Source organism: Mastacembelus armatus, chromosome 8 (genome assembly GCF_900324485.2).
Source record: "Mastacembelus armatus chromosome 8, fMasArm1.2, whole genome shotgun sequence".
Classification (NCBI taxonomy): domain Eukaryota; kingdom Metazoa; phylum Chordata; class Actinopteri; order Synbranchiformes; family Mastacembelidae; genus Mastacembelus; species Mastacembelus armatus.
This window is the reverse complement of record NC_046640.1, coordinates 14656362-14669893: the sequence shown is the minus strand read 5'-3', so window position 1 is coordinate 14669893 and position 13532 is coordinate 14656362. Positions and strand designations below refer to the sequence as shown.

At 40.5% G+C, this 13532-nt stretch overlaps 1 protein-coding gene across 1 annotated transcript; it reads left to right on the top strand.

The window, feature by feature from the left end:
* Positions 1-9738: 9738 nt before the first annotated feature.
* Positions 9739-12563, top strand: socs3a (suppressor of cytokine signaling 3a). Its single transcript, XM_026325877.1, has 2 exons — positions 9739-9889; positions 10540-12563. Exon 2 carries the CDS (start codon positions 10686-10688, stop codon positions 11301-11303), a length of 618 nt encoding a protein of 205 aa, XP_026181662.1. The 5' UTR covers positions 9739-9889; positions 10540-10685; the 3' UTR covers positions 11304-12563.
* Positions 12564-13532: the final 969 nt, after the last annotated feature.

Genomic DNA, 13532 nt, shown 5'->3' with positions numbered 1-13532 from the left:
AGAGGCACGTTGCCACGGTAAGAAAAAAAAAAAACTGAGAAAAAAAGGGTGAGAATGTGTGGTGGTGGTGGTGGTGGGGGGGAAGCAGCAGCAGCGTGGAAGCCTTTGTTTTCTTTACTGTCTGCACTGTTCTTCACTTCTCGTATTTCTCACTGCAAAGAGGGTAAGCAGGCACATGAAAGGACAGAGTGCTTGTTCATCTTTTTCTATGAGGGTGAGGTTTCTGTGTGTGAGAAGAACATGATATACTGTACAGTATGAGGGGAGGTTTCTGTCCTGACCAAGAATGAGTGAGGAAGGAACAGAAGGAAAGTGAACATACTGTTCAGAAGGGAGATCTTTGGAACACAGAAGGATTTATCACATTCTTTTAAAGCACAGTATAAGGTGATGGAGCTCAGTATAGTATACTGTACCTGACATCAGTGCACTGAAACACACAACCACATCACTCATTCACATGGTCATGTTGGGCCTGCTTGGTGAATTCACTTCTCTGTGGTTATGCTGATGAAGTGGGGGAAGGCCTAGGCCTACAGCAGCTCTCATAGGCCAGGCAGTGGGATCCTCCATCTCCTCCGGTAAGTGGAGACATGTGAGACCAGTCAGGCTCCAATTAGGCCCAGACTGTTTCCCAGAAGCTCTGTAGGCCTCCCCCTGCCTCTTGGCCCACCGTGGCAGGAGAAGTGTGTGCCCCATGGTGTCCAGACCTGACCTCAGTTGGCCTGGGTAGGGCTGCTTCACGATTGGTCTCATGCAGACAAAGAATTTTGCACACACACAGGTATGCAAATGCAACCATAAATACAACATGGCCTGGTGGACATTTTCTAGCAAATCAGTTCACACGTCCTTAGAATTTGCTTTTGCAGGTCTCTCGGTTTTCAGTTTTGTACACAGTAACCCAGTTACTAAGAAGGGTTTTGTTTTGAAGACATTTTAAAAGCTGTCAATCATGTGAGTCCACATGGTTCTTGGATTAACCAGGAAACAGTGAAACTATCACCACCATGTCATAGTGATACTCTTTTAAAATTGTGCACAAATACAGTGTTTAAGATGCATGTACATATCAGGTGCTCTGCTGATACATGTATTTCTGCTTTACTGGAAACAAAAGTCCTGCTCAAATCACTTCAGGAATCTCCGGCTCTGCTGAGGGACGCTGAATTCATCCTCAGGGCAGGATTTCTGAGAAAGGGAATTAAAAAAGCAGCCACAACACAGTCTCTCTCTTCCTCCTCCCCTTTTCCACTATCTCTGGTACTATATAGCTATCTGGCTGTCTGCCTGAAGGCACACCCATCTAACCATGCAAACGTTTTATTTACAGTATATTACAACATCTTAGTGTTGTTTGCAAGGCAGTTATTGAGCATAAGGGTTGCAAGAGAAGTAGTAAAAAGCAGCAAAATTTTAGCTTGCATTCAGTGAAGAGTTTAAAATGTTGCTGGGATGTGGAATACACAGTTTCGTTCATAAATGTACCTACGCCCGATGATGGCCATTTTTAAAAGATATAAATGACCACACAGAAAACTTGTCTTAATAAGAAAGGTAGTCAAATAATATCTGTAATAATTGCAGTTTTCATTATGATTTTAAATAGGAAGACACAAGCTCTGCATATTCATATTCTTATATTTTCCAAAAAGTGGTCATTTCTCAAATTGCACCAGAGGTATGTAAAACTATGAGCAAAACTGTATGATTTACTGATTCAGTTAAACGTAACTTCCCATAAACATGCACTTAAGTAAGTCTGAAAGTTCCCCTACATGTTAAATCTTGCCAAACATCTAATTAAAATAGCTGGAGCGAAAAAGAAAACAAAGATAAATAGACTAACATTTAATAACGGCATAGTTTTTAGTTGTACTTATTGAAATTATGTGACCCGGCTATTTGATGTCCTGTTTATAGGTGACCTGGATATGAGCTTGTTAAAGAGATAGTTTAAAAACATTTTCAATCATATTCATATCTTGTTGCAATCTTTCTGGCTTGAACAGAGGCATGCTCAAATTATTGATCAGTTGTAAACGATAAACAGTGATGTGTAGCTAATAAAAAGTGCTGTAAATGATTCAGGTGATACTGTAGATGTTATACTAACTGCAGTTACTGGCATTCTTGGATTACAACTGAGAAGTGATGCAGCCACCTCAAGTTTACAGCTCAGTATTTGTTCCTGTAAGGAATTGAATTTAACTGAACAGAATTGAGTTGAGAGATGGACGCTGTCTGGGTGCCACATCAATTAGACTTACTGGAAAGAAGAATCAGCTTTTTTTTTGTGCGTACAGTATTTTTGGTAGTGAACATGCTGATGCAGGGCTCTACAAAAACTACAAATAAGACAAGTTTGTTTGTCCCAGTGGGAAAATGGTAATGTGGGTTTTTTTTTTTTTTTTTTTTTTTTTTTTTTTCCTGCATATTCATTGAACTGTGGGTGGCTCTAATTCTGGGAACCTTTTTTTTTTTTTTTTAATATGATGTGTGAAAAAAAGCACATTTTTTTCTGCTGGGATTTTAGTTTATTGATCTCATGTTTTAATGGAGAATCCTGTATATTATCTCATGTTTAATAATTACAGGCAGCATAAAATTGCAGAAATCTCAGATGAAAACTGCTGGATAAACTGGAATAGACAGTTTGTTTACATGCACTCTGTTGGTTGGGACAGACTGTACCCTTGTTCCAAGATTTCTAACTTAGAATGGGAAAAATAGGGAAAAGGAGGCTGTGGTTTGGAGCTGCTCCAGAAGAATTTCCTGTCTACAGGGAGTGTCCAATGAGAAGGGGACAAAAGGAAATGCCTTGACGAAAATTCAAAAAAAGGGAGGGGGCTCCTGATCTCTGCTCCACAACCAGCACTGTCATTTGTTATTTGATTACTGCCCTCATTACTCTTGGGAAACGATGAATACTTGCAGCCTTTGAAAAGTCCCGTTGAACTCTTGTGTGTGATGAGTGTAATCTGAATAAACATTTGCAATATCTAGAAGAGGCAGGAAAGACAGAAGATCCTTTTGTTCAGTGTCACAGGGACACTGAGTTGTTGTTAGGGGTCATAAACCTCAAAGACTTGGAGCTGCAGAAATCAAGGCAAGGAGAAAATGATAGGACCATTGCAGCAGGCTGTGTGAGAATTAAAGAAAACTGAGTCGTGAAAAAACAAATGCATAGATAGTAGCTGATAATGCAGCTGCAGATTTATTAGAAGCTAAAACATAGGAACAAAGACTCCCGGATGATGACTGAGAAGATGAAAGAGTGCTCCTGTAACTCACGCACCTGCGCCAGCAACAATAGGCTCTATTCAACGCAGTCAGTGACTTGTAGTCAGTTTATATTCCCCTGATACAACTTTATTGTGTCTGCCATAAAAAGATGCTGTGGAAAGTCATTGAAGGCCCAGTCATACACACATGTGGAATCATTTACCGAGTGAAGGAATAGCTAGGATCAAAGCTTTCCTCCTGCTGACTGATGTGTCTGGGGTAGTATCCTCAAACATGCAAGTCAGGCCCTGTAGAAAATGTGGAGCATGAAGGAAAAGGCGACTTATCAGTAAAGGATAAATGAGCAATCAGGGCCTGGGTTCTGCAGAGTTATTTTACAGGACATCTTCCAAGTAAAATCGCCTCTGATTCACTGAAATGTCCCTGTCCTCTGCATGACACTTATCTCCACACTCTTATCTGAAGGATAACCACAAAAGCGGTGGGTGAATGTTGCACGTACACGTTAAATCTACCCGGAAATATCAGACTTACTGGCACAGCTCAGTATCAAATTACTACTGTGTTATAGCAGAAGTGTGTGTGTGTGTGTGTGTCCGCGTGTCCGCGTGTCCACGTTTGCATGTGCTCATGCGTATAGATAAATATGGATAATTATTATATTTGCATGAATACTGTATGCATTTGTGTGTGTGTGTGTGTTTGTTTTATACACAGGCTGAGTGCTGTGCTCAGTAAGTGTGATTTGACAGTGCACCATCTTGAGTGTATTTCAGCAAGGTGTTCTCAGTTAGCAGCATCTCTCGGCCATCTTGCCGTTATAGTGTAGACAGATTTATTACCATCTGCCTGGTGACATCAGCCTGCTATTTCAGGGGTTTGTGGGAATCAAAGTCCATTTTGAAGATCCTGCTTATGTCATTGGCTCCCTTTATCTCCAAGCATTTGATACTGATAAACGGATAGTGGCGGCAGTAGCAGGCGGGCTGAGATAGGTGGGCAGCGTCAGATCAATCACATTATCTGCCATGATGCAATCTGAATGTTTGAGGCAGTAGTTGATCATGATCTGGATACTAAGGGTTTCAGAGCCGTGTGTGCAGTTTGTAGCATCATGGGGGTATGACCTCACAAACTTATTTCAGTTGGAACTGCAGAGATCAAAGAGGACGCAGACTGTAATCCTGAACATGTCAGCCTCCTTCAGGGTGTTTATTAGTTTCCCCTCTAGTTTACACGGGACTCATATGTTGTAAAATATATTAAAGGAATAAAGAGTGGCAAGGCGCTGCAGTGGTAAAATTGTGCACTGTCCCCTCACAGCAAGGAGGTTCCATGTTTGAATCCTGTTCAAGCCCAGGGCCTTTCTGCCTCTGTATGTTCTCTTAATGCCTGTGTTGGTTTTCTCTGGGTACTCCAGCTTCCTCCCACAGTCCAAAGACTTGCAGTTTGGGATTAGGCGATTGCGTGACTCTGAATGGTCTTTAGGTGTGATTGTTAACCGGTCAGCCCTGTGACAGACTGGCATACAAAACCTAAAGTGTAAAAATGCAGATTTTTTACTTATGGGGAGGCTTAGGAAGCAGACTCTTACTGACACTTGTAAAACAATAAATTGCTGTTGTTAGATTTTGTTTTAGACACATGAAGCAAATGAAATATGTAAATTTGTCAGTTTTTGTGTTGCTGATAGGTGGAATTAGGTCCGCTTGTTTCTGTCTTTAATCTAAATTTAGCTAAGTGGCTGCTGGCAGTAACATATTTAGCATGTAGATGTGAGAATTTTATTGGACCTCTACTCTAATTATACAAACAAACGAATAAGCATATCACGTAAGAAGAGTGAAGACTGAGATGGGATTTCCTGCGTATCAGTTGACTTGTACACTATAAACATTTGAACTTCAACTTTCCAATAAATGTTGAGGTGTCATATGTTTAGCAACCACATTAATGTCACACATTATGTAAAATGACACAATCGGCTCCAAGACCTGATGATGTTTGTGACATTCACTTCTTTCTTTAGCTTCTTTCTCAAGAGAATGACAGTGCATTATCCCAAGTTAGCGTTAAATGTAACATTGATTCATCTGTGTGATTTGGAAAGAAACAGTTTTGAAATTCTAGTGCAGGTCTTTCAGGAGTCAGTCCAGTGATGTCTGTGTCACTGAAGCTCACAGCTCAGTGTCACATGACTAAAATACTACGCTGTGAAAAGAAACATGCCCATAGAATTCACTCATAAAGCCAGCAGCGAATGACAACAGTCGGAGGACTGTGGCATCCAGAACTTTTCTTTCACACTCCTCCTTCAGCTTGAGAGTTGGCACCGGCTTGGTCATCAGGCCACTGAGTGGTGTAATGTGACTATTGGAGCTTTGCCTATAGCTGAAAAGTTTGTTGGTCATTTGCTGATAGGGTCCACATGAAATCATGCCAGAAAGTATATAATACAATAAGAAATAAATAGAACATTTATTCAGAAATCATTCTTGGAAATGTAAAAACCTGCTTTTAAACAGGTTTTAGCTGCTAGGAAATACTGTAGACACATTTTGAAGTGTGATAATGTATGCATTATTTGGAATAAATAAATAAATAAATATACAAAACAGACAAGCAATAATAAAATGGAAAGGTCACATACTTACCTGAAACAATTGTGGTCTGAATATAGTCATGGATACTTTTCTGGGTGTGAATGGTAAAAGTTAATGACTCTGTTCTGCTTTTAGCTGTTCCCAGAAGCAGCTGTGACAGTGATAATGCTCAGCTAGAAATAGACTCAGTGTGATATGCAAAGAACAATGCTTCAACTTTAACATTACACCTTTGCAGTTGATCGAGTGCCAGTAACCTGCTAATTTAAACATATAACAATCTCTTGTTCACAACCTAGAGACAGATTTAGCCAGCCCTGCAGACAGAGGTGTGGTAGAGTGCTGAATTATTGCTTTGCTTGATAATATATTAAACAAATGTCCATCTATCTATCTATATATCAGTATATATAAAAATATGATCTCACTTTTTCCGCTGGTTATATTTGTGATTATGTGGTACCTTTACTATCAATGATTTATTTGTTTTACTTTTAGTTTTTCAATTCCACCCTGTAAACCTGATAGCAATGCAGAAGCTTCCTTCCCTGTAAATTTACAGTAATGCCCTAACACTATTGCTCAATCAGTGTGAAGACAATGATCTCGACACTCATGAACAAAATATTCTTAAGAGATTTCCTGGCATCAGCTCACATACTACAGACTATTGTAAAATGTTTCATGTCAACACAGAATTCATGCAGATACTTTAAACCAATAACAAAACGACAGATGGGCGGTTTATTTTCGAAAAAGTGAATTGAGAAAGACATTGTTGCCACTTTGGGTCTTGTGGCATGTTGTTCATTCTCATCTGCGGTGGGCACACATGACACTTCCCATAATTCACAGAAACACACAAAGAATGACATTAACAGTGACACAGTGAACAACACAAATAGAGAGAGAGAACATGTGTTACCAGGAAATTACTACTGGATGATTGGTAATCACACAGAAGTGATCTTTCTGAACTAACAAGGAAGTTTTACAGTAATACAGCTGTGGATGGTAAGGCTTCATAGCCGACTAACAATGACATTAAAACTAGGTAGACACGCTGGCACAAACAGGAAGTACAGCTACTGTACATAGTAATGATACAGAGCTAACAGGAATTAGACTGACTGATTGTGCCAGGAACCTCCCTTCATAGTTTAGACGATCAGTGACATCCCCAGTGCAGTTGAAATCATACAGTGTAGTTTACATCTCACAGTAACACTTTGCCTTCCTATTTTCTTCCTGCAGCCTTTTTTCATGCAGTGTCATGCAAAGATTTCAATCATTTTGAATTGTAAAAAAAAAAAAAAAAAAAATTTTATTCTAAACTCAAAGACCCATAATTTCAGAGGATAAAGAACATATGCTGATGTTGTTGACTTAACCTAAATTCAGGCCTTGTATTCAGCTGTGCAAACAATAAGTGGCGCCTCTGTAATTGCCATTTTCACAAATAATTTCGTAAAATTGGCAAAACATGCAAAGCTTTTAAAAGATCTCCCTGTTCTGTGAAATTCTGCTAGACCAAGCAGCTCCAAAATATTTTGTTGAACAACATTTTTCTGCTTCTCAACCCTGTTTCCAGTCGAGAGGTCCTCTATTTCCCGCTCATACCCGCTGGGTTTACGGGAACCATGAGCTAGAGCAAATTTCTGAGTCAGTGTGGGAAAACCTAAACAGCCGGCTTTTTCCACTAAACAGTGGTTTGGACCAACAAGCTATCATGCAAGGTGGATCAACAAACTATCATGCAAAGCCTTGTCTCGTCTGCTTCAGTGAGGACGAATTTGCATGTGAATTTTAAACGTATTCCATTTTTGTGTCATTCCTAAAGTATTAGTTGGCAAAATACAGTTAGTTTAGCATGGATGCAAATTTTAAAACATGGACTAGAGGGTGTTTTTTGTTTTACTATTTACATTCTGCAAACCTGCTAGAAATACAAGATGAGGAAATACACACACACACGCACACACACACACACACACACACACACACGCACACACACACACACACACACACACACTTTGCCAGTAAAGTCAAATCTGTCACTACTGAGCCTCACACCCTGAGGCTTCAGTTTGGCTGCTGTCCCAGAGCAATAAGTCACTTGGTTTGCCATCTGACAATTGTCATTTGATTACCAAAGCTCTGTCTTTTGTTTTTTTATTTCTTTATTTTATTTTTTCATCTTTTTGCTTAAAAACAAATTTTAAAAAAAACCTTATTCTTCTTGACATCTGTGGCTCCTTCCTTTTTTCAAGGTCTTTCTCACTGAACTTTAAAGTCTATTTTTTCTGCACTATCAAAGTGAAAAGTCGGCACACTTTAGTAACCAGCATAGTGGTTTCCATGGCAGCATGTTGTGCTAAATCATAGTCTGGGGCTTCCCAACTTACTGCCATCACAGGGCTCCTCTCCTTGTACTGACTCCCATTAGGATCCCTGGAGAGAGACTTTGGATGCTAAATAGATGCCTCACAATGATGACATGCTAGATTTTCTGGGAAAGAGAGGACTGATATGAGGCAGTCCTTCTGATTTCCCCCTCCCCATATCCTAATGGGGTCTGAATCTGACAACACCTGACTCACCTCTGTGGACACAGCTGGCTTTACCAAACCTATCACACTCTGACGTCTATTTGATGCACACAACCCCCTCCGTCTGCGCAGCTCCCAGTCAAGGGTTTGATAAACCGAACACCAAAACAGATGCTGTGTGTCTTTCTACACTGAATCACATCGTGCTGAAACGTTTCACAGTTACTTTTCAGCTTTGCACTTAACAAGCTGAAGCGTCGTAAAACACTGCTGAGTGAGCTGGTTAAAGGAGGGCAAAGCCTGACATGACACCATATCCTGGGGTTAATCTACAACACAATAACCACCTGAGGCCTGTGGTGATCGAAGCTGAATCAGCAGGGAAGGAAGTGATGTGGATGGAATGAGCACTCCATCAGTCACACACACGTTGCCAAAGCTCAGACGGGCTTCATGCTGATATTCAAATAATTATAAAACGATGATAAAGAAAGTTTTACAGTAAGGTGGTGGGGCGGAAGGGGGGTGGGTGGGGGGTATCGTCAGAATAGAGTAGTGCATCAGAGTGGGTGGAGAGCTCCAAAGAAATCTATTTTTGTTACCACTTAGTTGAGAACATAGTAATAGTACTAATACACCTTATTTTATCCATCATGCTCTGCTTGGAATTTGGAACACAGTATAAGTAAAGACTTTGTGCTTCCTTAAATGCTCATTTATTGCTTATAAATACAAGTTTTTAGTGCAGATTTTATTCATAGACCTGTTTTTTTGTGTCTTATGTGTTTTTGCTGTGAAGGTGCATATGTAAGACAAGAATATTTAAGCTTGAGTCAATCCTTAAAGTATGAATACACTATGGTCATATACGCTGTTGCCCTTGGATACCGACTGCTGCTTTTGGAAAATAAAGCCCTAAAGTTCCCCAAAATCTAGCGCCCTCTATCGACAGTTGTGAGACATCGTTACAGTGAATTTCTCAGAAACTCATTACACAATAGTGCCCCAGCTAAAAATGAAACATTACCTCACACTTCTTCGCACTAAAGAGGAACTTTTTCCAAAAAAAAAAAAAAAAAAAAAAAAAAAAAGATTCTGAACATCTAAAAATGTATTTAAATGTTAACACTGAACAGATTACCGGTGATAAGTTTTACTTTGAAATCCTCCTTAACTTCATTTTAGGGCAACGCTAGGGGGGGGAGGGCCCTTCTCATAGCAGGAATCCCTTAAAAAAAAAAATAAATACACACTTCCTGTCAATCTGCCAAGAGAGAGAGCTTTACTGGAAGAGAGAGGGCGGAGCCACCTCATACCTCCTGCTTATAACCCTCTGCTCAGCAGGGCAGCTCTCAGGCTGTTACGCACCGACAAGACTTCTCGTCTGGAGTTTGTTGCCAAAGTACTTTTAAAACATTTTAAACCTCCTGGCAGTGAACAGCCGCTCAGCCAGCACTTGGATTTATTTTAAAAGAGCGAGTAACATTAAAGGTGAGGATCTTTTATTTATTTATTTATTTTTGTAGACCTACATAGTTCTTATTATCTGTGTAGACTAGAACCAGAGTTTAAAGCTTTATGAATGTGTATCTAAGTGGGGTATTTTATTTTAGTAAAGCCGGGCTTGGCATGTAAATTGCGCAATCAGAATGACACTGTCTTTACTGGAACTGACCGTGGTGCCTGACTCTCCAGGGCAGATTAGGTGCACACACACACACACACACACACACACACACACACACAAAAGTTTCCCCGAAATGGTTTAACTGGAAGCAGTTTAGTTAAACACCCAGTTAAAACCACAGCTCCTCTCCAACAGAGGAAAGGAGTCAGGGAAGTTAGGTAGTTCGTTTTTTTGATTTTTTTTTTTTAGTGAGAAAAAAGTCGCTCTAGTTTCCCAGTCTTAACCAGAGATGTGTAATTAAACGCGTGATGAACAGTTCTTTCACATCTGGAAAAACAGAGTTTCTTCCAACAGAGCTGGAAGTGTATCAGCCTAAATTAAATCTCAACATGAGTAAAACAGATTTGGGGTATAATAAAATGTGTAGTTCAACTCTCAAAGTGAATTTTTAACATTTCAAGTCATCTTTTCCACACTGCTCTCGAACTTACTCACCCCCTTTTTCTCTTTTCAGGTATTTCATTTCCATAAGAACTGAGAGGTGACCTCTTCATGCCCTCCCAGACAACCTCCTGAACCTCTCTTTGACTCCACCTCTTGTTCTCTTGTCTGTGTGGCACCCAGCGCTGCCCAGGCTACCTAGAGATTGGGCACAGAGCCATGGTAACTCACAGCAAGTTTGACTCCGCAATGAGCAGCAGCCTCTTGGATTCCAGCATGCGGCTGCCTCACCGTTACAAGACTTTCACCTCCAAGACGCAGTACCAGATGGTCCTCGCCACACTCCACAAGCTCCAGGAGAGTGGCTTCTACTGGGGTCCCATTACGGGGAAGGAAGCTAACGCCATGCTGGCGGTTGAGAACATCGGCACCTTCCTCATTCGGGACAGCTCAGACAACCGGCACCTGTTTGCCCTCAGTGTCAAGACAGCATCAGGCACCAAGAATCTGCGTATCCAATGTGACTCATCTTCATTTTATCTGCAAACAGACCCTAAGAACATTCAGTCTGTGCCCCACTTTGACTGCGTCCTCAAGCTGGTACATTACTATATGCCTCAGAGCAAAGGGAACACTCGCAGTGGGAATATGTGCCACATTTACTGTGGAGGGGAGAAGATCCCTCTGGAACTCATCAAACCTTTCTCCTGTAGCTTGTCCACGCTGCAGCACCTGTGTAGGAAAGCAGTTAATGGACATTCGGACATTTTGTCTAAAAAGGAAAAACTTCCTATTCCTCTTAAGGAGTTCCTCCAGGAGTATGATGCTCCTATCTAGAGATGTTGGGCTGGTGCTCTTGAAAGTGGCAGAGACTTAAGACTGTACTAAGGAAACTGAGTGGTTTCAGCACAGCTACATTTGAAGACATGCACAGTGTCTGAAGCAGCATCAAAGGAGTCCAGCCTGGGACTGAGCTTGTGAAAAGGAGCCGTTGTGTACTGACAATAGATGTGTAGTCGCACAGAGAAGTGGGTATCAGCCTCTTAAGGTTCACATTTCAGGAGAACACTGGATTGAGGACTAATCCACAAAGAAGTCCAAGAAGAAGAGATCACTGCTGTAGTTTGCTGGTATGGCAGACAGATAACCCCACCGTCCTCCTCTGGCTCACTGATGACGTCCGACTTACTGAAAACTGAAGTGAGGCTCACAGTCAGCTGTCTACAGTCAGATGACACATAAGTTCCCTCTGCTGCTGCTGTTGCTGCTAACCACTGTGCTGTGAGACTGTCAAGCTCTCACACACATCACCCTCAGAAAATCATCCATCCATTAAAGCTGGACTGGCTTTTACAATCAGACTGGCTTTTTTGCTGACATTGGATGATAATCCTGGACTAATTAAACACATCCGTCCAGCAACCAGGAATCTCTGACCAAGTGTACGGTGGAAATACGCAGACAGTGGAAACTTAGAGTACAAATGAGCAGGCGCTGACAGCTGTCTGGGTGCATATTTGTGCCCACCATGATGAGGAAGGGCAAATTTTTTGTTGTTATTGTTTTAAATCTGGTTCATATAAGATGTTTAAAAACAAAAAAAATGGTTAGAAGATGTGTTGCTCATGTTTTGTTTAGAGGAAGGGTTTATGCCAAACTTGCCTGAACTTGGTAACAGTTTGTTGGAATACCAACACAACTCAGTCCTACAGGGTCTTAAAAAGAAAAAGTACCACTGCCGAGTAATAAAGCAAGCATAATATATAATGTGGTAGTGTCTGTGGCCCAGACAGGGTTGTCACTGTTCGCAAATGAATGTATTAAAAAAATGGTATCTGTCTTTTCCTAATAAGGGAAGCATCAAAATGCATAATTTCCCTAAAACCATGTTTACATGAGTGAAGATGAAATGGTAAATCTGTTTTTTGTGCTGTCTTTTATAAAGGATGTACTTTTGCCAGCAACACAACTGGCTGTGGATGCTTGAATATATTTGAGAAGTTTGACGAAACAAGCAGACTGATACAACTTTGCACTTATTTATATTTGTATGAAAGTTTTATTAACTTATAATAAAGAGCACTATTTTTATAAGAAGTATGAGTTCATTACTTGATTTGCTCTGTGATGACTAAAACCTTATTTCCTCAGGAGGAGTAACCTGACTAATAGGTTTTTTCTTTTCTTTTTTTGGGTCTGTCCTCACTAACAGTGAAACATGCTGCACCTTATAAGCAAGCATCTCTAATTTTGAATTAATACAGATGTTAAGCCACAAGTTCACAGTTTTTACAATTTCCTCTTAACTTTGTAAAGCACCATCATTTGCCACAAACCTAGGTGGGAAACCACTACCCTACATGATAGTGCAGTTTTAGAAATACACTAAAACACATACTGTATATATTTAAATATGTTATCAGTGTGATATACATAAAGCGGTTTAAAGTTTCTATTTCCATGATTAGATTCAGCTGAAAACAACCAAAATAGCATCTAATTCTTGTTTATTGACCTGATAATGTTTTCCTCTAACAAAGAAGATGAACAGCTGCTTCAGACAAAATACACAAGAACTTTGAAATAATAATCCAGTCTTCTTGAGAAGTACAGGCTGATTCCTTTGTGCTGGCATGACTCACCGGTTTCGCTGTAGGTGTTCGCTTGATCAAACATGCTCTCACATGCATGCCGAGCACACAGTGATGCAGCAGTCTGCTTCTAACATGAATGGCACTTAAAAGTGTACATATCCTCAGTAATGTTCCGTGACCTGTACACAAACACACACACACACACACACACACACACACACACACACAAGTATGTCACCTTCTACACTTCAGCAGAATTCAAAGACAAGTGTTATTTACTCTCACACGTGCTGAGCCTTATCCATCGTCCAATCAAGCTGTGTGCTGCAACTCTGTGGAACAACACGTTCTTAAGTTTAACAGTGACATCAGACATACTGTCTGCTCACCTGTACACTGGGCTCTGACATTACAGGCTGACTTCAGCCAACAGGAGCTCTGCAACAGCTCTGTTTTTAAAGCAAAGTACAAG